A 27063-nucleotide genomic window follows, 5' to 3' on the forward strand; every position below is an offset into this window, starting at 1 on the left:
CCCATATGCTCCAGGTTTAGCTGATCGCCATATTTGGAGTCAGGAAGGAATTTTCCTCCAGGTCAGATTGGAAGAGGCCCTGGAGGTTTTTCGCCTTCCTCTGTAGCATGGGGCACAGGTCACTTGCTGGAGGATTATCTGCTCCTTGAAGTCTTTAAATCATGATTTGAGGACTTCAATAGCTTAGACATAGGTGAAAGGTTTTTCGCAGGAGTGGGTGGGTGAGATTCTGTGGCCTGCGTTGTGCAGGAGGTCGGACTAGATGATCATAATGGTCCCTTCTGACCTTAGTATCTATGAATCTGTCTTCAAGTCATATGGGCCTGATGAAATACATCCTAGAATACTCAAGGAGCTGATTGAGGAGGTATCCGAGCCATTAGCTCAGTCGTTGAAGACAGAAGAGATTCCAGAGGACTGGAAAAGGGCAAGTATAGTGCCAATCTGTAAGAAGGGAAAAGAGGACAACCCATGGAATTACAGATGAGTCAGCTTAGCTTCAGTACCCGGAAAGATAATGGAGAAAATAATTAAGCAATCAATTTCCAAACATCTAGAAGATAATAAGGGGATAAGTAACCGTCAGCATGGATTTGTCAAGAAAAATCATGTTAAACCAACGTAATAGCTTTCTTTCACAGGGTAACAAGCCCTGTGGACAGGGGGAAACGGTAGACGTGGTATATCTTGACTTTAGTAAGGCTTTTGATACTGTCTCGCATGACCTTCTCTTAAGCAAACTAGGCAAGTACAACCTAGGTGGAGCTATTATAAGGTGGGTGCATAACTGGTTAGAAAACTGTTCCCAGAAAGTAGTTATTAGTGGTTCACAGTCAAGCTGGAAAGGCATATCAAGTGGGATATGCTACAGGGATAAGTTCTGGGTCCAGTTCTGTTCAATATCTTCATCAGTGATTTAGATAATGGCATAGAGAGTACACTTAGAAAGTTTGCAGGCGATACCAAGCTGGGAGGGGTTGCAAGTGCTTTGGAGATTAGGATTAAAATTCAAAATGATCTGGACAAACTGGAGAAATGGTCTGAAGCAAATAGGATGAAATTCAATAAGGACAAATGCAAAGTACTCCAGTTAGGAAGGAACACTCAGTTGCACACATACAAATTGGGAAATGACTGCCTAGGAATGAGTACTGCAAAAAGGAATCTGGGGGTTATAGTGGAACACAAGCTAAATCTGAGTCAACAGCGTAATTCTTCTGCTCTACTCCGTGCTGATTAGTCCTCAACTTGAGTATTGTGTCCAGTTCTGGGCACCACATTTCAGGAAAGATGTGGACAAATTGGGGAAGGCAAGAGAAGAGCAACAAAATTGATTAAAGGTCTAGATAACATGACCTTTGAGGGAAGATTGAAAAAGTTGGGTTTGTTTAGTCTAGGGAAGAGAAGACTGAGAGGCGACATGATAAGTTTTCAAGTACATAAAAGGTTGTTACAAGGAGGAGGGAGAAAAATTATTCTCCTTATCTCCTGAAGATAGGACAAGAAGCAATGGGCTTAAATTGCAGCAAGGGTGGTTTAGGTTGGACATTAGGAAGAACTTTCTAACTGTCAGGGTAGTTTAGCACCTGAATAAATTGCCTAGGGAGGTTGTGGAATCTCCATCATGGAAGATTTTTAAGAGTAGATTAGACAAACACGTGTCAGGCATGATCTAGATAATACTTAGTCCTGCCATGAGTGTGGGGAACTAGACTAGATGACCTCTTGTGGTCCCTTCCAGTCCTATGATTCTGTGCTCCAGAAATCTTTGCCAGCTACTGCAACACTGATAAGCAGTCTAGTACGTGTTTGTGGTACAGAGTCTGCCAGACAGAAAATTCAGGGTGCAAGTGGCAGATCCATGGAGGAAAGAAGTGGTTTGTCACAAGCACCCTGCTGCCTGGCTCTATGGATGAGTGCAGGCTGTGTGGCAAGGAGACTGAAGACATAACGTTGAGAATCTGGCTGTAGCAAAATGAAATTCCATGACAAAAATGCTGAATTCCAGATTATTTTGGAAGAAATCCCAAATTCCATGTTTGCAGAATAACAGAGGCGAGTCCATAAGACCTTGATTGAAATTAACAGAGCAGTTTACACTTCTTAGAGCTATTGTTTCATGTTTTGTGTAGATTTAGGCAACTAGCACTGCATTCATTAACACTCAGATCACATTTTCAAGGTAATCTCCACAATCATAAGAGCTAGAAACATTTTTTTTTATATAACTGAAAGGTTGAGAATAGGTGATGATGCTAATGACCCACCTGAAACTGTTCATGACCTCCCCAGAGCTTACAACCCACAAGTTTGAGAACTCCTGATCTAGTCATATTCAAGGCCACATTTTCCGGATAGGTCTAAAAAATGTGTATTAACAGTTTTGATTTCAAATGGTGCCTAACTTTGTGGATATGCAAGATGTTTGCATATGCAAATTGGCTATTCTCATGTGGCAGTAATAAAGAATCAAACAAAGAGTCACTTTCTTCTAACACAGAACTCGCAGGCCTTGCCTGCACTACACAGTTTTGTCAACAAAAGGCAGGTTTCATCAACAAAACAGTGGAGTGCTACACCGACATAATAAAACCACCTCAACGAGCAGCATAGAGCTTTTTGTGATGAAGTTAGAGTAATGCACTATCAGTATAGACACTCCATTTGTTTATGTTGCCTAAGTGGCCTCCAGGAGGTATCCCACAATCTCCATCATGACTGCTCTCGTCAGCAGTTTCTACTCCACTGCCCTTCAGCCAGGTACACAGGCATGCGTCCCTTCCCATTTAATGTCCCGGGAATTTTTGAAACTCCACTTCCTGTTTGCTTGGAGTAAACAACTCACATCACATCTTCCCAGCTGACCATGCCGGCTTTCCACAGCAAATGTGCTCCTGCCTGGAGTACACCAGAGTTGCTGGATCTGTTGGGTCTGTGGGGAAAGGAGGCTGTGTAGTCTCAGCTCGGATCCAGCCGTAGGAACTTTGACGCTTATGAGCTTGTGGCATGGATGGGAAGGGGCATGAAAGGGACATGCAGCAGTGCCATGCTAAGATCAAGGAGCTGAGGCAGGCATACCAGAAGGCAAGGGAGGCCAACCATCGCTCTGGTGCGGTGCCGAAAACATGCCGCTTTTAAAAGGAGCTGCACACCAGCCTTGGTGGCAGCCCAACCTCCATTGCCAAGAGCCCTGTGGATACTTCAGGGGGACTGGAGGCAGCAGCCAGTGGAGTCAACCCTGAGGACAAAGCGAATGACAAAGAGGTCGGGTTGGAGAAGGATGTGGGATAGACGACAGACTCATCCAGTGGCAAGCCAGGACCTCTTTTTGACTCCAGAGGGGTCTAGCCAGTCCCAACAGCAGTCCTCCTCTGGCGTGCCTGAAGTAGGAGAGGGGAGCTCTGGTAAGTACACATTTTTCTTTGTAAGCGCACGGTTACATGAAGTAAACATGTCCTTTATTTTGTAACATGGTGCATGTCAGAGAAGGGATAGAAATTAACTACTCTAGGTACTGTTTGCATCTGCTTTGCATTCCTGTGTGCAACTATGCAGTGGGACCCCAGTGAAAAAGTTTGTTAATGCACACCAAGGTCTCCCAGGAATCCTCCATAGAGATCTCTAGGAAACTTTCCTGAAGGTACTCTGCAATCCTCTGCCGAAGGTTTCTTGGCAGAGCTGCTTTGTTTCTTTTCCTGTTGTAGGAAACTTTGCTGCACCAATCAGTAATTACTTCTGCAGGGACCAAAGCAGCACACAGCCGAGTAGCATACAGATCTAGTCTGAAGCCACATGCTTGCAGGAGATTCACCTTTGATCTTCGGTCACCCTCGGTAGTATGATTTCAGCTTTGATCACCCCTGCCTGTGGAAAATGATGCCAGTATTCAGAATAGTGTCCTTAGGCGCTTGTGCTGAACCCCTTCTGAAACCACCCAGACTCTTTATCCCATCTTGCACCTCTCCCTCCTCCCAGGCTGAACGCACTGGGTTTAGTGCTCTTGCTGTGCAGTGTGCTTACCGAGGGACAGTGAGAAAGAGGTGTGTGTAACTTTTAGGATTCAAGACTGTGAGTGCACTCACAATACTGACTCTGTGTATTGTTTCTTTTGTTTCTGCAGATGTGCACTGGAGGGCCAACTCCTACACACCAGCAGAGCGCCTCCCTCAGATAAGGAGGTGAACGAGGAAGTGTTGCAATCATCTGATCATGCCAATAGCAAGCACAGAGCGTGGAGTGAGACAATAAACTAAAAACAGTACCCAGGAGATAAGATAAGGCAGGAGCGGATAATAATGCTCATGGAGTACCAAATAGAGATGCTCAGGTCCCTGACTGCACTGCATTCAGAACACATCTGTGTTCGACTCCCCCTGGAGCCCATACAGAACTGCGTTCCATGCCCTGCCCAAATTCCCCACACACATTCTTCACATGTTCCCGGGCCGTCGTAATACCCCTTGCACTCCACCCCTATGAATATGTACCATAATGAGAGCTGGACTTACACTCAGCTGTGCAATCCTCATTTCAGAGAGGATCAGGTCCCTTGTAAGAAATGTTAATCTGTGTATTGCTGTTTAATAAAAAAAATATTCTTACAAATACAATTATTCTTTCTTTGTGTACCACACACGAGTTGCAACAGAAATTAGCATATCTGCAGATTATGCTCAGGCAGGAATCATTACAAGGGTCATTCAAGGTGGCAACTAAACAATGCCTGGTTGAATGCATTATGGAAGACACATTACTGTGGCTCATTGTCAAAATTCTGCCTCCCTGATTCGAATAGCTTCTTGTTGAGCCCCTCTAATGTTCCTGGTGTCCGGCTGCTCAAAAGGCAGCACCAGCGACCCTTTACTCTGCCAAACGTACATTATGCTGTGCCTGTTGTTGAAGCACTCCTTGCTATTGTCAGGGTTTCTGGTGTAAGATTTTATTAACCAGGGTGTAGGCTGGGTCTCTCAGGATCGCTATGGGCATTTCCATATTCCCTATTGGAACCTTCTGGTCTGGAAAGAAAGTTCCTACATGCAGCCCTCTATACAAGCCAGTGTTCCTGAACATGTGTGCATCATGCACCTTCCCTGACCACCCTGTGTTGTCAGTGAAATGACCACTATGATCCCCGGCACCAGCAATATCATAGAGAAGTAGCCCTTTTTTGTTGATGTACTCCATTGCAAGATGGTCTAGGGTCAAAATTGGGATATGCATGCCGTCTATTCCCCTGCCACAATTAGGGAATCCCATTGAATCGTAGAATATCAGGGTTGGAAGGGACCTCAGGAGGTCATCTAGTCCAACCCCCTGCTCAAAAGCAGGACCAATTTCGAATTAAATCATCCCAGCCAGGGCTTTGTCAAGCCTGACCTTAAAAACTTCTAAGGAAGGAGATTCCACCACCTCCCCTAGGTAATGCATTCCAGTGTTTCACCACCCTCCTAGTGAAAAAGTTTTTCCTAATATCCAACCTAAACCTCCCCCACTGCAACTTGAGACCATTACTCCTTGTCCTGTCCTCTTCTACCACCAATGTCGAATAGAGGGGGACGATCACGTCCCTCGATCTGCTCGCTATGCCCCTACTTATACATCCCAAAATGCCATTGGCCTTCTTGGCAACAAGGACACACTGCTGACTCATATCCAGCTTCTCGTCCACTGTCACCCCTAGGTCATTTTCCGCAGAACTGCTGCCTAGCCATTCGGTCCCTAGTCTGTAGCTGTGCGTTGGGTTCTTCCGTCCTAAGTGCAGGACCCTGCACTTATCCTTATTGAACCTCATTAGATTTCTTTTGGCCCAATCCTCCAATTTGTCTAGGTCCCTCTGTATCCTATCCCTGCCCTCCAGCGTATCTACCACTCCTCCCAGTTTAGTATCATCCGCAAATTTGCTGAGAGTGCAATCCACACCATCCTCTAGACATGGAGCCATTGATCACTACCCGTTGCGCCCGACAATCTAGCCAACTTTCTACCCACCTTATAGTGCATTCATCCAGCCCATATTTCTTTAACTTGCTGATAAGAATACTGTGGGAGACCGTGTCAAAAGCTTTGCTAAAGTCAAGAAACAATACATCCACTCCTTTCCCTTCATCCACAGAACCAGTAATCTCATCATAGAAGGCGATTAGATTAGTCAGGCATGACCTTCCCTTGGTGAATCCATGCTGACTGTTCCTGATCACTTTCCTCTCATGTAAGTGCTTCAGGATTGATTCTTTGAGGACCTGCTCCATGATTTTTCCGGGGACTGAGGTGAGGCTGACTGGCCTGTAGTTCCCAGGATCCTCCTCCTTCCCTTTTTTAAAGATTGGCACTACATTAGCCTTTTTCCAGTCATCCGGGACTTTCCCCGTTCGCCACGAGTTTTCAAAGATAATGGCCAATGGCTCTGCAATCACAGCCGCCAGTTCCTTTAGCACTCTTGGATGCAACTTGTCCGGCCCATGGACTTGTGTACGTCCAGCTTTTCTAAATAGTCCCTAACCACCTCTTTCTCCACAGAGGGCTGGCCATCTATTCCCCATGTTGTGATGCCCAGCGCAGCAGTCTGGGAGCTGACCTTGTTAGTGAAGACAGAGGCAAAAGAAGCATTGAGTACATTAGCTTTTTCCACATCCTCTGTCACTAGGTTGCCTCCCTCATTCATTAAGGGGCCCACACTTTCCTTGGCTTTCTTCTTGTTGCCAACATACCTGAAGAAACCCTTCTTGTTACTCTTGACATCTCTCGCTAGCTGCAGCTCCAGGTGCGATTTGGCCCTCCTGATTTCATTCCTACATGCCTAAGCAATATTTTTATACTCTTCCCTGGTCATATGTCCAACCTTCCACTTCTTGTAAGCTTCTTTTTTATGTTTAAGATCCGCTAGGATTTCACCGTTAAGCCAAGCTGGTCGCCTGCCATATGTACTATTCTTTCGACACATCGGGATGGTTTGTCCCTGTAACCTCAACAGGGATTCCTTGAAATACAGCCAGCTCTCCTGGACTCCTTTCCCCTTCATGTTAGTCCCCCAGGGGATCCTACCTATCCGTTCCCTGAGGGAGTTGAAGTCTGCTTTCCTGAAGTCCAGGGTCCGTATCCTGCTGCTTACCTTTCTTCCCTATGTCAGGATCCTGAACTCAACCAACTCATGGTCACTGCCTCCCAGATTCCCATCCACTTTTGCTTCCCCTACTAATTCTTCCCGGTTTGTGAGCAGCAGGTCAAGAAAAGCTCCCCCCCCCCCCCCCAGTTGGCTCCTCCAGCACTTGCACCAGGAAATTGTCCCCTACACTTTCCAAAAACTTCCTGGGTTGTCTATGCACTGCTGTATTGCTCTCCCAGCAGATATCAGGAAAATTAAAGTCACCCATGAGAACCAGGGCGTGCGATCTAGTAGCTTCTGCGAGCTGCCGGAAGAAAGCCTCATCCACCTCAAAGCCATCCACTATTTCCTGCACATTGCCCAGAGTCACAGTCCTTCATAGCAGAAGGTGATTAATGGCCCTGCACGCTTGCATCACTGCAGCCCCAATGATCGACTTTACAACTCCAAAAGTTGCTAGCTTCCACACACTGATCACCACATGCTTTTCCACCATGAGAGCAGCTCTCATTTTGGTGTCTTTGCACTGCAGGGCCGGGGGCAAACTCCTCACACAGTTCAAGGAAGGTGGCTTTGCGAATCTGAACGTTCTGAAGCCACTGCGCATCATCCCATACTTGCATCACAATCCAATCCTATCACCTAGTGTAGTGTAGTGAGAAAGAGTTTGTAACTCTTTGCGGTCAGCTTTGGACTTAACTATCTTAAATAATTTTCTATCACCTGAAAACTTTGCCATCTCACTGTTTATCCCCTTTCCTAGATCATTTATGAATATGTTGAATAGCGGAGACGCAGTACAGATCCTTGGGGGAACCCCATTATTTCTCTCTCTCCATTGTGAAACTGACCATTTATTCCTACCCTTTGTTTCCTGTCTTTTAACTAGTCACTGATACATGAGAGGACCTTTCTTTTTAATCTGTGATTCCTTAGTTTGCTTAAGAGCTTTGGTGAGGGGCCTTGTCAAAGGCTTTCTGAATTTCAAGTCCAAATACACTGTATTCACTAAATCACCCTTCTCCACAAACTTGGTGACACCCTGAAAGAATTGTAATAGATTGGTGAGGCATGATTTCCCTTTACAAAGACTGTGTTGACTCTTCCCCAACGTATTGTGTTCATCTGTGTGTTTGATAACTCTATTCTTTACTTTAGTTTCAACCAATTTGCCTGGTACTGAAGTTAGGCTTACTGGTCTGTAATTGCCTCTTGAGCCCCCGCTCTGCCTGCATCCTTTTTACTCTTGCAGAGGGTTTTAGGAGTTGGGATTTTTTTTAGCGGGAGGGGGGAATTGTGGGGGGGGGGGTTTCTGGCCTAAATTTAGAGTATGTTTGTTAGGTGTATTGATATTTGATTGCTTGGTTATTTTTTTGTTGTTTTGGGGGGGGAGTTATTATTGGACTAAGTTTAGAGCATGCTTGATAGGAGTATTGGTTTTTGTTTGTTTTCTCTCTCTCTCCTGTGTGTTTCTTTGCTAGGGAGTTTTCTGGCACCTTCTAACGGTTAGGTTATAGCCCCTCAGCCTCCTCTCCTTGCTACTGAACTCTCACTGGAGCCAAACCCTTGACTTGTGTTTTTTCGCTCTGTCGCGGGGGTCTCTCTGCTTGAGAGCAGAATGGAAGGAATGTCTCTCACTCCCTCACAAAAGTCCCCTGTTTGCTAGCTCCTCTGGTCGCTTTGGAGCTGTTTTTTCAACCCCCTGGTCTTCCTGGTTAAATCTGCACTACAGTGTAAGCCCCAGGTTAGTGGGACGCAAGTCAACTGACCCTGGGTTAGAGAACCTAGGGCTTGAACATCTATATTGTTTGTCAACCCTAGTTTAAGAATTTTCTAACCCAGGCTCAATCCTGATGCTCTAGCATCCACACTGCAGCATGCAGACCCAAGTCAAACCAACCATATAACGGACTCTCTAGCACCCTCCTAAAATGTGGCCGCTCTAGCCCTTTGACCATGGTGCTCTGTGGGAAATCTTTACTGCCCACCCTGCATGTTACAGGAAGTTTGAACAGCCCACCAGTATAGCCTGGCGAGCAGCCATTTTGGTCTATGCACCAACTACCAGAGCCAGCAACACGGAGGGAGGCGCCCTTTGAAGATCTTCTCTTTCACTTCTGTGTCAGGAAACTGGCAGAGCTTCCATGAGATGCTGGTGGACATTTTGGTGGCATTTTCTGACCCACCAAAGGCACCTAATAGAGTAGGAGAAAGTGGAGGCAGAGGAGGAGGCCCCAGGCATGGCAGATTTGCATCTGCTCATAATACTTGGTATAGCCGCTGATGTCCCCTACATGGACTGGCACTTCTGGAGCAGGGCCCCAGGCACAAACTGTTGGGATCATATCACCATGCAGACCTGGGATGACCAGCAGTGGGTCCAGAACTTTATCCTGAAGAAAACTACATTTCTGCAGCTTTATGAGCAGCTTACTCTGAACCTCCAGCATAAAGACACATGCATAAGGGTATCCTTGCTTAGAGAAGGTTGCTATAACCATCCGGAAGCTGGCTACCCCAAACCGCTACAGGTCCATTGCCAACCAGTTTGGTGTTGAGAAGTCAACCCTGAGTAAAGTGGTGGTGCAGGTTTCAGAGACAATCAGGCAGTATGGTTTACCCCAAGGTGGCCAGCATAAAAGATACTCCTGAAGTAATTGCCAGTTTTGAGATAATGGGGTTTCCAAACTGAGACTCATATGCCCATAGTTTTCCTTCCTCAAGGACCACATGAGTATATAAACCGCAAGGGGTACTGCTCTATTGTTATGCAGGCCTTCATAGACCACAGAGGTTGATTTATGAATGTTCATGTGGGCTGCACTGGGAAAGTTCATGATGCCAGGGTTTTTCGCCAACCAGGAGCCTGCATTCATGGGACACTATTCCCAACAAATGACGCTGTCATAAATGGAGTTACTGTCTCCACTGGTATTCTGTGGCAATGCCCATATCAGTGCCTTATATAGATACATACATTTGTGTCTGAACATTCGCTGTTTGGAAAACTACTGTGGTCGCTAAAGTAACTGCACAGTTGCTCTCTTGGATGTTCAGACCAAGTTTTAATCTCTGTCCAGCATAGTTGTCTTTATCCACCTGCTAATGTGATCTGCATTGGCCTATCTGCATCATCACTACTGTGTGAATCATTTATGTGCAATTCATGTGGTGGTCATGCTTTGCAATAAGAAAAAACAATATTTTCTAGCTTGTTGGGCAAAGTTTTCACATTCAAGTTTAAAATTATTTTCAAAAGGGAAACTTGAGCCGTGAAGAAAAAAAAAGTCCACTTCTGTGGTGTCAGATGCTTTATTAGTATGGGAAATAAGCGCAATATTTAGGGAATGTTTAATTACCCTTTTTTTAAAAAATTCCTTTGCAGGGTTTCATTACACAGTCCGCAAAATCTCATGACCGTCTCCAACCTTGGTGTTATCTTTGGGCCAACTCTAATGAGAGCACAGGAGGAAACCGTGGCTGCTGTGATGAACATTAAGTTTCAGAATATTGTAGTGGAAATTTTGATAGAGCATTATGAAAAGGTAAAAGAACTTCATCTGGAACCTTTTACTTTAATATAATTTGTGATGCAACTGGAGTTAAACATGCTACCGCATCTCCTATTCACTACCTTCAGCCAATTCCTACAAATAAGAAAAGAGTCTGCTGTATTTATAGAAGATCACTTTCAGATAGAATGTTTCCTTCTTAATCAAACCTGTGGGCCATATTCTGGCCAACTGTTATAGGGATATGAAAGGCGTAAGCACAAGGAGCAGCCACCCAGCCTTGTACAGGAGCTGGCCAGAATCTCACTGGAAAGTGTTGTCCCTCCTCTTGGCTAGAAGCAGGCTGAGCCAACACAGGACTATGACCCTGCCCCCAGCTTTTCCCTTACACCATCCAATGTTAGCACTTGACCAAAGGGCATTTTCAGGTGAAAAATCATGATTTTTGAAAATCCAACTCTCTTACCTTGTTACCAGTAGTACACTGGGTTATTGGAATGGGAGCAATGTTAAACATCTATTGTATTTTCCACCATTTGTGCTCTGTTACTTTATTTCTTTTAATAGGAACACTGAAAGTAAACTAGTTCAGTTCGTTTTTTTATAGTCTTGTATCTGTCAGTTTCACTTGCATGTTGTGATGCACTAATCCAGTGCTCTAGTTCTTAGGTTGCAAAATTAAAACAAAAATCTATCTTCAGTGAACTTTCATTTTAGTTTCGTACAAAAATTCCTATTGACTTTTTTTTTTAAAACAACAAACCTATCAGGTGCAACTGTAAGTGGGTAAAATAAGCAGATTGTTAATCATAGCTTTAAAGAAAATGAAAGTTATTGATTGTGATATTTTGTACTTATAGATATTTCACAGTGCACCAGACCCCAACATTCCTCTTCCCCAGCCTCAGTCCCGTTCAGCTTCCAGAAGAACAAGAGCAATTTGCCTCTCAACAGGTTCACGCAAACCCAAAGGAAGATATACCCCATGTCTGGCAGACCATGATAGTAAGTTTATTCATACAGTTAGCTATTTACCTCTCTGTTCATGTCTTGTTCTTTAGTTCCCCTGGTTGTTAATTAGTAAGCAATGGTAATTGCTGTGCTCCAAGCACAGTGGGTGCTTATTTGTAGTGGTTCTATGAAAAGTAACAATAAAGCGAGGAGACGTCAGTGTTGTTGAATGAGTGCTTTCCTTGCTCCTTTCACAGCATGTTCTGTCAAGCAGTTCTTGTGTGGCATAAAGTGATTGAAAATACATTGTCGGGCTTGTTATTCGAAACTAACCACCAAGTGATTTGAAATGGCCTTCTCCAGGCTGTGATATGCTAAAAAGAATACAAGATTCACCTTGTTTGCTTTTAATAACATCTTTAAGATTGGAAATGGTATAATAGAGCATTTCACCTCATCAGTAATAAGGTCAATCCAGTTGAGGTTAGTCTTGGCCAAAAGCTATTACCATTAGACAGCTCTTCCATGTGTGTGAAATGAATTGTGTGGTCTCTGTCTAACTCCCAGTAGACAGCTATCTATACCACCAAAACCACTACACAGCTGCTGTTAATTGACACCCGTGTTGGCAATCTTAACAAAAAGGCCAAGCACTGAATGGCATGGAGGCTGAACTTTAAACCTAGTCCACTATATGAATTTATAATTAAAAGCAGAGGGTTGTATTTGCAGTAAATTGCCACCTAAAGGGATTCTTCGTTTTCTGATATACTTAAATAAAAAGTCCCTCTTTCTTCATTATCACCCACTTTTTTGTTTTCTAATATTACCATTAGGAGGGGTTGAACTTCAGTCAAATTGTAGCCCAGATTGAATTTAATCTGCTAAATGTTAGCATCTCCATTGGTGTGAAATTGATTCCAAAAGAAGTTTTGGGTCTCATAGCTTCTCAAGGAGCCTTTATGTTACTGCCGTAAAAAACTAAATTCATAGATAAAGCTGTAAATGAATGTATTTTTTGTACCTAGTTGTTGTACAAGTCTCCAAAGAGTTCTTGGGAGTTCTTGGGTACCTAGCATCAATTTTTCAAAATTAGCTACATGCAGACGCTTGTGTGTTCCTAACGTGTGCAGATACCAAACCTGTGCACTCTAACTGGGTGTCTGCATGCACAGATGGCAAGCGAAGGGTCAGTTAGGAATCACCACTAAGACGTGGAACTTCTTAGCTGCTATTCCAGTCTACTGCCTAAAGTAACTTCAGAGGCCTTTGTTTAATAAAGAATTAGGTGGTCCCTACAGTGCACTGATGTGCAACAAGCTCATATGGAACTGATCTCCATGTTCAGAGGATACACCAGCCCATGGACTGCTGCCACCCCACCCCTTGTGTAGAGAAACCACACAAGTTCCACTACTTCCAGAGGTCCCTTCTCAGCCTTAAAACAGTTCAATAATCAGCATCAGTATTCAACCATATATATAATTAACACATCATGCCCCATAAAGATTACATTAACTTGCTTTAATGAGGTCTAATTCCTGGATCATCTTCAGGTTAAGTAGGAAAGCATTCAGAGAGTTGGGTCCAGAGAGGCAAAGATGCACCTCCTGCTTCTGTTAGTCCCTGGATCCAAGAGCCATATCCCCTCAGTCTTCAGCAGTGGGGTTGGAGAATAGGGAGCCAGAAGTAGAAAGTTTCCAGGGATGCAATCTTCAAAGAGACTGGAAAGTTCAAACTAAAACAAAACAGTAGAAGTAGTTGCTGCGAAACAAGAGAACCGGAGACTTTGTCATCAATCCGAGTCACATGTATTGTCGCGGTAGCCTATGGCTGGAGCAAGCCATCAGAGGAATATGTGACTGCATCCTTCACATAGGAGGGGACATAAAACAGTTGCCCCATTGAAATGCAAATTAACCAAATACCCATTCCCTTTGGAGAATTGTTATCTGCAAAAGCTATATACTAACGAGTTTCATGATTATTGAAGGCTCCAGGGGCCACATATGCATTGGGAAAATGGACACTTTTAGAAAGCCCAATTTACATGCAAAATGTAATTTTTCTTCTTTTCCCCACTCCTCTTCAGGTGATTCATACAGTAGTAGCCCAGACAGCACCCCCATGGGCAGCATAGAATCACTCTCTTCTCATTCGTCAGAACAAAACAGCACCACAAAATCCGCCTCATCCCAACCCAGGGAGAAATCAGGAGGAATTCCATGGATTGCATCTCCACCTTCTTCCAATGGACAGAAGAGCTCAGGACTCTGGACCACAAGTCCAGAATCCTCCTCTAAGGAGGATGCAACAAAAACAGACGTGGAGTCAGACTGTCAAAGTGTAGCTTCTGTCACTAGCCCAGAGAATACATCTCCACCAATAGATCTGACCAAAAAAGGGCTTTATGGTCTGTCTGGGCTGAAAAGGTCTGCAGCTTCCTCCCTCAGATCAATCCCTTCAGCAGAAGGTAGGTCCTATATGTTGCATTAAGTTGTTCTATCAGAACACCACTGAGTTTAACATGATGCACCAGAAAAAACTAAGTGAATCAAAAGGCTATTGAAATTAATTGATTTTGTTCATTTACTTTGGAATCTTTTCGGCATGTTCTTTTGTTGTCCAGACGTTTTTTGAGCAGTATTTCTAAGGTGCCCTTTATTTGTGCCCTTTGCATAGTTTAAAAGGCACCAACCCTCCTCACAACTTGGAACAATAGTCTCACCTCATTTAGCATGGCTTAGTTACATGTAGGGTTGGAGTAGCTAGCCAGGATTCAGCACCCTCTCAGAGATGAGTCTTGCATCATGATTAAAGGTGACAAGACTTGGGGTTTGAATTCAAGTCCATAGGGCTCTGGGCTGAGAACACCTAGTCCCCAGCGCCCTCACTTTCACCACTTAAGGCTATATGCTGGCTTTGTTTTCAGCTGTATCTCGTAACAGGTCAAGACCGTTTCTACAATAACTCGATCTAAGGTCATGTAGGATTTTTGTAGAACACTACCAGTGCCTTGAATTCCAAGGTGAATTGGCAAGTGGTGCAGAAGGCTAAGTGCTGTTGTAATGTGCTCTGGTCAGTGTGTCCTACTTAGAAGATGGCTTTTCTTTAAGTGTCCCCAAAAGGGGGTCAGCAAGCATGTGGACAAGGGGGATCCAGTGGATATAGTGTATTTCGATTTTCAGAAAGCCTTCGACAGGGTCCCTCACCAAAGGCAATTAAGCAAAGTAAGCAGTCATGGTATAAGAAGGAAGGTCCTCTCATGGATTGGTAACTGGTTAAAAGATAGGAAACAAAGGTTAGGAATAAGTGGTCAGTTTTCAGAATGGAGAGAGGTAAATAGTGATGTCCCCCAAGGTCTGTATTGGGCCTAGTCCTATTCAACATATTCATAAATGATCTGGAAATAGGGGTAAACAGTGAGGTGGCAAAATTTGCCGATTATAGAAAACTATTCAAGATAGTTAAGTCCCAGACAGACTGCGAAGAGCTACAAAAGGATCTCTCAAAACTGCATAACTGGGCAACAAAATAGCAGATGAAATTCAATATTGACAAATGCAAAGTAATGCACATTGGAAAACATAATCCCAACTATACATATAAAATGATGGGGTCTAAATTAGCTGGTTTCAGAGTAGCAGCCGTGTTAGTCTGTATCCACAAAAAGAACAGGATTACTTGTGGCACCTTAGTGACTAACAAAAGTATTAGAACATAAGCTTTCGTGGGCTACAGCCCACTTGATCGGATGCATAGAATGGAAAATATAGTACGTATATATATATATCTTCTTATTATATGTTCCATTCTATGCATCCGATGATCATTTTTCTAAATTAGCTGTTACCACTCAAGAAAGAGATCTTGGAGTCATTGTGGATAGTTGTTTGAAAACATCCACTCAATGTGCAGTGGAAGTCAAAAAAGCAAACAGAATGTTGGGAATCATTAAGAAAGGGATTGATAATAAGACAGAAAATATCATATTGCCTCTATATAAATCCATGGTACACCCACATCTTGAATACTGCGTGCAGATGTGGTCACCCTATCTCAAAAAAAGAGATATTGGAATTGGAAAAGGTTCAGAAAAGGGCAACAAAAATTATTAGGGACATGGAGCGTCTGCCAAATGAGGAAAGATTAAGAAGACTGGGACTTTTCAGCTTGGAAAAAAGACGACTAAGGGGGGATATGATAGAGGTCTATAAAATCATGATTGGTGTGGAGAAAGTAAATAAGGAAGTGTTATTTACTCCTTCTCATAACACAAGAACTAGGGACCACCAAATGAAATTAATTGGCAGCAGGTTTAAAACAAACAAAAGGAAGTATTTTTTCACACAACACACAGTCAACCTGTGGAACTCCTTGCCAGAGGATATTGTGAAGACCAAGTCTATAACAGAGTTCAAAAAGAACTAGATAAATTCATGGAGGGTAAGTCCATCAATGACTATTAGCCAGTATGGACAGGTATGGTGTCCCTAGCCTGTTTGACAGAAGCTGGGAATGGGCGACGGGATGGATCACTTGATGATTGCCTGCTCTGTTCATTTCCTCTGGGGCACCTGGCATTGGCCACTGTTAGAAGACAGGATACTGGGCTAGATGGACCTTTAGTCTGACCCAGTATGGCCATTCTTATGTTCAGGTATATCATATAATCTAGCCACTAGGTTACAAAGGTGTGGCTGAACAAGTCTGTGTGCACACGTGGGATAAAAGAGGAGATTTTTGGCCACTTCTCCTGTTTTGGTATCCAGAAACTGAGTCCAGTCCATCACAAGATGATTTCACAATACCTTGATAATTGACTGGGTATTGCCCTTAAAAATAGATACCAAAAGAAGTTAATTTATTTATAATGTTGTGGATTGCTAAGGTGAACACAATCATTGAGACAATAAATTCTGATGGATTGAGCATGAGATTCGGAACCAGGAACCCTTGAGTTCTTCCTTTAGCTCTTCCACTGATCTGCTGTGTAGATTTGTACAGTGCTGAGTACAATGGGGTTATGGTTTAGGGCTCCTTAGTGCTCCTTCAGTACAAATAAATCAACTTGGGTAGAAATTGGGGATTTTGTTAAGTAAAATTTACCTGCCTTGCAAGACATGTATGAAATGTATTAGTCTTTATACAGTCCTTTGAAAATGTGAACCACTGCATTATTATTATCATTATTATTATTTATTATTATCCTATTAGGAACCTGTGAAAGTCATATATAAGAACAAAGCAGGTACAAGGACACATCTTTTTCTAAGGCTTCCTGGCCGTTATTACTGAATATTTATTTAATATTACATTAGGACCTTCTGTTTCTGACAGATAAAATCCAAGCTATGAAATGTTTGTTTTATTTTATTAAGATATGGTAACAAAATAGTCATTTAAACAAGTTTTAATTTTCATCGACAAGAACTTCATAAACCTATTTTCTGTTTGTTTGTTCTGTTTTTATTTGGGGGGAAGCTATTAGTGTTAAACAGACAGGAGGCTGGATTGTTTAATGTTTTACTAATGGAGTTTTAGCATCATCAGTGTACAGAAAACGTATTATCTATTCATTGGTGCAGCATAACAATCTTCCGCCTTCTTCAAAGTTTTAATTTTATTCTCTCCATTTTTGGTGGTGATGTTTTCCTAGTTACCCTTCTGCTTGATAGGCTGTCTGTTGTCTTTCTTAGTAAACACTGTCTCTGCCTATTTTATTTCTTTTTAAAAATCCTGCTATGTTATGTATGATATACATGTTATTAAGGTACACTGAAATCTTATATTCGCTGCACTCTGTTTGTTCCCTGTAGGTAACAAAAGCTGCGGTGGATCTGTACAGAGCTTAGCCTCAATTGATGCCAAAGATACACCAAAGGCTCCACCGAATCCTGAGTTGCCACCCAAAATGCACAGGAGATTGAGATTGGATACTGCATCAAGTAATGGCTATCAGAGACCAGGATCCGTGTAAGTCATCAAGACTGAGTGGAGATTTGATGTATTGCATTATGTTCCCATACAAACTATCCTATACAGCTGGGTGAACGATGGGAAAAGTAGTCATGAATATTTGATGAGATAAATCAAATTAAATTGTCATCTTTGTGAATTATTCATCAAGCTTCATAAACTCTGAAAACTAGGCAGATGGGGGCTTACCCAAAGTGTATTGAAATCAGTGGCAGAGCTCTGTCAATAATACATTTTTCTGGTTTATTGGCAGTTCTGAAAAATTTTAAAAAATTGCTTTGAGTTTAACTGAAATCAAAAATTATTTTTTTAAAATTTTTGGCTAATTGGTTTAGGTTGAACCAAGATGTTTCATTTCATGTGTTGTTAATAAAAGCAAAAGAAATGAAGGGCTAGATTCACAGAAACAGAAGACAAGGTAGTGATACCCCCTTATAACCTTTAGCCCAGAGGTTAGGGCACTCACATGGGATGTGAGAGACCCAGCTTTGAATCCCTGTTTTGGAGCAGTGACTTGAATGCAAATTTCCCCTCTCCGGGTGAGTGCCGTACCCACCAGACTATAGGCTATTCTAGTTCTGGGGTCTCTCAGTCTCTCCTGTTGAAACTGTTCCAATTTGTATAAATAATTGAGAAGTCATCAGAGCAGGGACTGGCAAGTGGGTGTCCCCCCTCATATGGGAATGCCCTAGCCACTGTGCTATAGAGTCATTCCCACTCTCCCACTGATTATTCAAGTATTTTGCACAAAGTAGAATACCTTCAACAGGAGAGACTGAGAGATGCCCATCCCCAGATACCCTATACCTTGGTGGTGAGGGCAGTCACTCTAGAGGGGGAGACCTGGGTTCAAACCCCTGCTCCAGAGCAGGGATTCAAACCTGGGTTTCCAACATCCCAAGGTAGTGCCCTAAAGGTGGTAAGCGAGGGGAAGCACAACCGCCATGACCTCCTCCTCCAGCGGCTTTGTGAATGATGCCCAAATCCTCTTGTGACTGTAGCCTGAACAATCAAAATGTTTAATTGTGACAGTGATGAAATTATCTGTTTGGGCATTTCCAAATGTTTTTCTTTTTTCATTTTGGCCAAAACAATTTGCTGAAATCAACAAGTATTCATCCATGAAATGTTTTGGTCAGTCTGAATCTTCATTTATTGGTGAAAAAGTTTCATCTGAAAAATTTCACCCAGCTCTAATCAGCGAAAGACTCCCATTGACTTCACCGTTGGGTTTTGGATTAAGCCAATAATGAGGAGAGAAAATTAAATCCATGGAATAAATTATTTAACTAATACTATTCAGCCAGCTTTAATATTATCTCTCTGCTTCTTCTGTGTTTATTATTTTAAGAGATCTAAATGCCAAGGACTGCCCAGGCGATATGTCAAGGAATAAAGTGTTATTCATCATCACCTCTTTCTTTTGACAGAAATCGGAGCAAGACAAATTTAATTCCTCTCTGAAATAGATGTGTTCCATTGCATGCGCTGAAATAATTTCTTTGCTTTTGATAAAGTAGCTAGAGATTTCTTGGGTTGGAATGCATTACAAAATAGAAATGATTATTTTCACATAAACTGGGGGTTAAAAATGTTTTCTAGTGCTCATAGCACAGGACTGGTGGTCAGTGAACCCAGAAATGATAACACCCATTTTCCCTCTCCAGAAACTACATCTCCCTCACTTCAGGTTTATTCAGTAACAAGACATGAATATGAATTAAAAATTATGGCAATGTTTTGTGTTGCATTTTCAGCAGAGTTCCTTACTGTTTTATGAGTTCAGGAAGGTATTTTAGCACATGCCTCACTGGAAGCTGGTTGGACTGTTCATGTCCTTCACGTTGGACACACGCTTAAGTTTCTTGCTGAACTGGGACCTAAGCTCAGCATGACTTGCTTCTTGGCTTCCTCCATTAGTCCTACATTTTTCAGATTGAAAAAAGGAGCACAGTCAATTTAAGAATCAAATAAAGAATTTAAAATAAAAATTAACATTTTCTTGTCTGTCCAACTAAAAATACCTGAGATCAGGGGTTCTCAAACTTCATTGCACCATGACCCCCTTCTGACAACAAAAATTATTGCATGAACCCAGGAGGCTGCCCGAGCCCTGCTGCCCTAGGCAGGGGGGAGAGACGGGGAAGGGAGGAAGCAAAGCCAAAGTCCAAGGGCTTCAGCCCCAGGTTGGGGGCCTGTAACCTGAGCCCTGCCACCCACGTTTGTAGCTTTGAGCTTCGGCCCTGAGCAGTGGGGCTCAGGCTCAGACTTCAGCCCCAGGTGGTAGAGCTCGGGCTTCAGTCCCGGGAGGTGGGGCTTGGGCTTCAGCTTTGGCCCCGGACCCCAGCAAGTCTAATGCCAGTCCTGGCGACCCCATTAAAACGGAATCGTGACCCACTTTGGGTTCCCAACCCACAGTTTGAGAACCACTGCCTTAGATTATTAAAACTGAAATAACTCTATGCAGTTCATTGAAAGGGCGAAGTTTAAAACCAAATGCCTCTTAACTCAATTTTCAGAGTGGCCGCAAGAGCCCAGTTGTTCGAAAGTGCTGGTTCACTTAAACAAACTTCTTCAGGACGGTAAGTACCCTACACAATTGAATTTTAGTTAAAAATTAAAGCCATATGCTTTGAGAGACTGACATGGAGGAGTGGGAAACAATACTTTGTACCTTCCAAGGAAGCATCCCTTGCTGTGCAAACATGCCCCCATTTGTCAGGTTCATCCTTTCTATACTTCTCTCAGAGAAAGAGAGTGAGTTAGACCATTTGCAAAAAGAAAAGGAGTACTTGTGGCACCTTAGAGACTAACAAATTTATTTGAGCATAAGCTTTCGTAAGCTTTCACGGAAACCTACTGACCGCTATTCCTACCTACATGCCTCCAGCTTTCACCCAGATCACACCACACGATCCATTGTCTACAGCCAAACTCTACGATACAACCGCATTTGCTCTAACCCCTCAGACAAACACCTACATGATCTCTATCAAGCATTCTTACAACTACAATACCCACCTGCTGAAGTGAAGAAACAGATTGACAGAGCCAGAAGAGTACCCAGAAGTCACCTACTACAGGACAGGCCCAACAAAGAAAATAATAGAACGCCACTAGCCATCACCTTCAGCCCCCAACTAAAACCTCTCCAACGCATCATCAAGGATCTAGCACCTATCCTGAAGGACGACCCATCACTCTCACAGATCTTGGGAGACAAGCCAGTCCTTGCTTACAGGCAGCCCCCCAACCTGAAGCAAGTACTCACCAGCAACCACACCACCCACAACATTACCACTAACCCAGGAACCTATCCTAGCAACAAAGCCCATTGCCTATTGTGTCCACATATCTATTCAGGAGACACCATCATAGGATCTAATCACATCAGCCACACTATCAGAGGCTCGTTCACCTGCACATCCACCAATGTGATATATGCCATCATGCGCCTGCAATGCCCCTCTGCCATGTACATTGGTCAGACTGGACAGTCTCTACTTAAAAGAATAAATGGACACGAATCAGACATCAAGAATTATAACATTCACAAACCAGTTGGAGAACACTTCAGTCTCTCTGGTCACTCGATTACAGACCTAAAAGTGACAATTCTTCAACAAAAAAACTTCAAAAACAGACTCCAAGGAGAGACTGCTGAATTGGAATGAATTTGCAAACTGGATACAATTAACTTAGGCTTGAATAGAGACTGGGAGTGGATGGGTCATTTCACAAAGTAAAACTATCCCCCCCCCCCCATTCCTCAGACGTTCTTGTGAACTGCTGGAAATGGCCCACCTTGATTATCACTAGAAAAGGTTTTCTCCCTCCCACCCCGCTCTCCTGCTGGTATTAGCTCATCTTAAGTGATCACTCTCCTTACAGTGTGTATGGTAACACCCACTATTTCATGTTCTCTGTGTATATAAATCTCCCCACTGTATTTTCCACTGAATGCATCCGATGAAGTGAGCAGTAGCTCACGAAAGCTCATGCTCAAATAAATTTGTTAGTCTCTAAGGTGCCACAAGTCCTCCTTTTCTTTTTGCAAATACAGACTAACACGGCTGCTACTCTGAAACCAGTTAGACCATTGATTTTCTCCATCTGCTGTGACAGTACCTGTACGGAAGCCGAGGACAGTAGGCTGCCTCTTAGTGAAACTGCCCTTTCCAAAGTTTAGCTTTGGATAAAAATAATCAAGCTTGTTACTATTCTTGCCACCACACCTTCCTTGCTTCAGTTTCCATTTGGGGAAATATGTGATCATCACACAGGCCCTTTAGTTGTTTACACAATCAGTGGGATTTGTTTTCGTCTTGTCACTTTAATTATAGTAGAGCAGACATCCATTCCTTGGATGGTCGTTCCTCTAGGAAGTGGAGCCATCTCTATGTTGTCCAACCTCTTCTTCCTTCCATTCTGCTTTATTTTTCTTTCTGTCACATTTCATTGTGGGCTTCCATACATTTCCCAAACAAAGGGCTAGATTAAAGGCAAATAAGCAGTTCCAGATCCAGCATCAGGAGAGTGTGCTCAAGCACCGTCAGAAGATCGCTCAGGGCTAAGGTTAAGATTTTGTCATGGTTATTTTTAGTAAAAGTCATGGACAGGTTGCAGGCAATAACCAAAAATTCATGGAAGCCAGAGACCCGTCCCTGGCTTTTACCAAAAACACCTGAGGGTGGTGGGGGAGAGAAAGCGCCTCGGGGGCTAGCACCTGCTCCTGTGGCAGGAGCTGACTGCTGCTTCTCCAGTCCCAGGTGGGCTGACCCAACCCCAGCCGCTGTTCTGGCAGGACAGGGACTGATGCTGTGGCAGTTCCAGGGCTAGCCACCGGTCAGCTGTTCTGGCGGCTGTTGCTCCAGGAGCCCTGGGGCTGACCATTGCTCCAGCCCTGCCCCAGAAGAGGTAAGTCACAATGGTCCCAGAATCTATGACCTCCATAACAGAATCGTAGCCTTACTCATGGTCCTTTCTGCCATGATCTTATAATAAATCAGCCAAGGCTTGGTGTCAAGACTGAGCAGCACGTATTTACATAATTGCAAACCTAAGACCATTAAAAAAATCAAATGTATATAAAAACTGTGTATATTTTCTTCCCCCCTCCCTTCCTGTGTACCTTCTCTTTGACTGTAAGCACTTTGAGGTAGTGAGACTCCAAGAGCTCAATCCATTTAGCTGAAAGAAAAGGTTAAAGGGTGACTTGATGACAGTTTATAACTAACAAAATGAGGAACATGAGAAACAAAAATTTGATAGTGGACTCTTCAGTCTTGCAGACAAAGATATATCACAATGCAACAGCTGGAAGTTGAAGCTAGATGAATTCAGACTGGAAATAAGGTTCACATTTTTAACAGTGAGGGTAATTAATTATTGGAACAACTTACCAAAGGTTCTCATGGATTTTCCATCACTGGCAATTTTAAACTCAGTATTGAATTACATAAGAACAGCCATACTGTGTCAGACCAAAAGTCCATCTAGCCCAGTATCCTGTCTTCTGACAGTGGCCAATGCTAGGTTCCCCAGAGGGAATCAACAGAACAGGTTATCATCAAGTGATCCATGCCCTGTGATCCATTCCCTGATTTTAAGAAAAAATGCTCTAGTTCAAACATGAATTAACTCAAGAAACTTCTATGGCCTGTATTATACAGGAGGTTAGACTGGATGATCACAGTGGTTCCTTCCAGCCTTCTAATTTATGAGATCGGGATCACGGCCACCTTTTCGTGTAGCACTTAGAACAACAAGATCCTGAGCCTAATGGGACCTCCGAGCAATAGACTACAACATCCAATAACAATAATCCATGGAACCGTAGGTGCTGATGTGAGACTGACAAGCAGGCAGGCACCAAAATGCTTAGTAATTTACAGTCCAAGTCTGACAGCTGCCTGCCACCCAGCAGGTGGCAGGATCCAACTGAAGAGAAAGCTGATCAGTTTGAGTTGCCAGGACCTTATGATATTACATGAGGGAGGGAGGGAGGAGGCAGCAGCATGGCTGAGTTGAGTGGGGCACAGGTGCTTGTTTTGTGTGGCACACAAGCTGAGGGAGCCTCGATAGAGCCCTGCTCTGCAGTTCTCTGACACTCTACCTCCACCATACTCCGCTCCTCCTCCTTCCCACTGTGCGTTCTCCCCTTCCTCCCTCCTGCTCAGCTTCCATTCTTGTATATAAACCACATAAGAAGCAAGAATCTGACAAAGAAGAACGTAGCTGTTCTGCTTCATAACGGGGGTGGAGGGCAGATGATAGATGGCTAAGGAGGAAAGGCTTGACAGGCTTAATAGCTCCTCTGTCTAGTCTTCATAAGAAAGCAGAATAGTGACAATAACAAGGAGAATGAGAGGTCCGCAGATAGAATGAGGAAGGAAGAGAGAAAAGGTGGTTCAGCTGTTATTACAGGGCTGTTTGAGTCAGACCAGCCTCTGCAACAAGGGAGCAGTCAGAGCCAGTTCTTGCTTAAACCTGCATGCATGTTATGCACATGAGGGCCAAACTGAGCCCTTAAAGCATTCTTCTATCTCTTTGCACCATTGAAATCATGGTCTCACCCCACAAGTTAATTTTCTTGATCTCTCCATAATAGCCTACTAGAACGGGCATGTGCATTCATAAAAATACAAATATATGGATCATTTTAACAGAGAAGGGGGGAAACACAGACACACTTATGCAGGAAATTCCAGAAGTAAAAGTATGGTAAATTCTGATGTTACAATGTTACCCCCGCCTTCATCCATTCATCCATATGAGGTGTTTCTGGGGTGTCTGTTGCTTGGTATCTGAGCTTTGAGATCTGATGTCCTTCTGTAAGTTAGTACAGAAGCCCATGCTGTTAGCTCATGCATGTAAATGTTGCAGTATTAAAGTGGCACTGTGCATTCTGTTATAAATGAAGCTGCAATACAGTGTGTAATTCAGTTTCTAACATTTGTGTCTGCCAAGTAAAACTTGGCCAAATATGTTCCACCACAAGGCTTTAGTCCTGCAAGCTGCTCTGTACAAACAGACCCCAATTCCCAGGCAAGTCAGTGGTCAGAAGTCTTCTCACATGTCAGAAGTCTTCTCAAGTCAGAAGTCTTCTCACATGGATCAGCTTCCAAGATCAGGACCTAAAGCAAGGGTTCTTTCCATTTCCTCACCATTGTTACAAAGTGCAAAAACAGACAAAAAACCAGAAGCAATTTTGGATGTGAAAAATGAAATGTTGTTGAATGTAGTGTTCGTGTGTAGCATCAGATTTTGGTAGCCCAAGAGAATAAAGCATGCACTCTACAGAGCAGGCTGCAGAGCGCCACAGGCTTCCCACACACCAGTCCCCCAAGGGTGTCATCCCTGCACTGGGGCTGATTAAGAGTGGATCAGTCTCTGTGTCCATTGAGTCCATGAGGAAGGAGTTGGAAAATTTCTGAGAACTCATTTCACGGAAGCCACCAAGCAATCATCAGATAGTAACAGCTTTTGGTCCTGCTGAAGTAGAACCAGCAGCCTAGAGGAAAGCCTCTGTTCCATTATTAATCCCTGGAATCACCAGTGTCCCTTACTTCCAGCTTTTCAACTACTTTTTCCCGATCCAGGATCCAGTCTCTAAATAGCTACATTGCGATTTGTACATTCTACCGCCTGGAACAAAACATGGTCATCTACACAATGGGTGACATTTTCAAAAGCACCTACGTGATTTAGGAGCACAAGTCCCATCGACTTTCATTTTCCAGCAGGTATCTGCAGATTGTCTCCTTTACTATCACTCTTGTGATGTGACATGCTTAATACCCTTCCTAGATACAGCATTTTCACCTCTTCATCCTAGCTTAGTCAGCTATAATGTACGCCTACCATGAACACCCCTCTGTTGCTTGCTTCCTTTATCTTAAACCTGTTTTCAGCTGTACATGAATGTGTGTCTTCCATAGTTAGGGTGACTAGATATCCCAATATTATTGGTACCGTCCCGATATTAGGGGCATTGTTTTATATATGCAATTATACTCCCCACCCTGGGGGGGAAAAAAAGTGTCCCGATTTTTCACACTTGCTATCCGTTCACTCTATCCACAGTGGTATCAGTTTGTTTAGATCTCTTTATTCCGAAAGGAACAAAATGAGTGTTCTAAGTTAGTGCATCTTGGTAGGCAGAAAAGGTTAGAGCAGAATATATGCCCATTCCCAGATCTTTACTCAGATTTTGATAACTGTCTCCCTCATTCCAGTCCCAGCTCCATTTTTGCCTCGCCATCCTCACTCTCACTACTTTTCCCTTTCCCTCAAACCTAGCTTTAAGGATAGGCTATCAATCGGGTGGAGCACCCAGCTACCAGGCCATGGTATATCCCTTTGCTCCACACTGGATCTAATCCCTGTCACTGATGTATAATACCCATGACAGAGAAGCAGCATAGTTATTATTCCTTTATGCATATATTGCTGTATTGCCCAGCAGCCCCAATGGGGATTGAGGCCCCATTGTGATAGATGTTGTACAAAAATACACAGAGAAATAGTCCCTTCCCCGAAGAGATTACAGTCTGAGAAATGTGAGGTTTCCTGTTCTCTAGCTTTCCATTAGGGGCACACAGAACTCTTGGGGGCTCAGATAAATGAGAAGCTACTGACCGGAGTGAACATCATGGCATAGAGGCGATCAGAATTGCATGAGAAGGAACAGCTCAAAGAATGAGAGAGAGGGTGCAGTGATCATGATTTCATCTGGGCTAGCAGCAAGGTCCCAGGGGAACAGGCTCAGGATTTGAATCAATGTGACTTGTTCGTACCATGGCTAGGGAAGGGGGGAGGACCTATGTTCCCTTTTGCATCTCCTTCTTGCTATGTAATTAAACATATCCCTGCAGTCGTCGTCGTCCTGTTGCTTCTGTGCCTTATTTCACATGTACTTATACACCTGGAATCCAGGGTACCGCCACACTCTGTTCTCCTTCAAGTTCCTCCTTAGACTGTACCTCAAGCCCTGTAAATCCATGTCCTGTGAATCCTTGCAAAGAAGCATTACCTAATCAGTTATCTGACAGTCCTATACAAAGGATAACACTTTGAAAGAATCCAAACAAAATCTCTGGCACTAACAATTGCATCCCATTCCTTTCTTTCACGTGTACATTGTCTATCTAGACTACATTCTTTAGAGCAGGAATCTAACATTTCAGGCTGCCTATAAAGTGCCTAGAGAGACAAGGTGGGTGAAGTAATATATTTTATACGACCAACTTCTGTTGGTGAAAGAGACAAGCTTTCAAGTCACACAGAGCTCTCCTTCAGGTCTTTTACTCAGAATGTCATAGAGAATTACAAGGTGGGACAAATTGTTTCGCATAAGTAGTTAAAGGAAGGGGGGAAAGGCAGCTTGGGTGTGTGTGGGGGGAAGGGGTTGTTAGTGGGTTATAGATTGTTGTAATAAGCCCAGTGTCTCTGTTGAGTCCATGTTTTTTAGTGTCAGCCAAAGTTATGAATTTAAGCTCACAGGCTTGTTTTTTGAAG

The 27063-nt window shown here is 43.3% G+C and overlaps 1 protein-coding gene across 6 annotated transcripts in view; it reads left to right on the plus strand.

Annotated features, from left to right (window-relative positions):
* The window catches only part of ARHGAP42 (Rho GTPase activating protein 42), a 295871-nt gene that overhangs the window by 257106 nt on the left and 11702 nt on the right, over positions 1-27063 (plus strand). For all 6 annotated transcript variants that reach the window (XM_048843624.2, XM_048843617.2, XM_075126907.1 and 3 more), the window contains 5 exons: positions 10488-10647; positions 11475-11619; positions 13658-14038; positions 17385-17541; positions 20064-20126. In XM_048843624.2, coding sequence (XP_048699581.2) covers positions 10488-10647; positions 11475-11619; positions 13658-14038; positions 17385-17541; positions 20064-20126 — 906 coding nt within the window. The remainder of the gene's footprint in view (positions 1-10487; positions 10648-11474; positions 11620-13657; positions 14039-17384; positions 17542-20063; positions 20127-27063) is intronic.

This window comes from Caretta caretta, chromosome 1 (assembly GCF_965140235.1).
Source record: "Caretta caretta isolate rCarCar2 chromosome 1, rCarCar1.hap1, whole genome shotgun sequence".
NCBI classification, from domain to species: Eukaryota; Metazoa; Chordata; order Testudines; family Cheloniidae; genus Caretta; species Caretta caretta.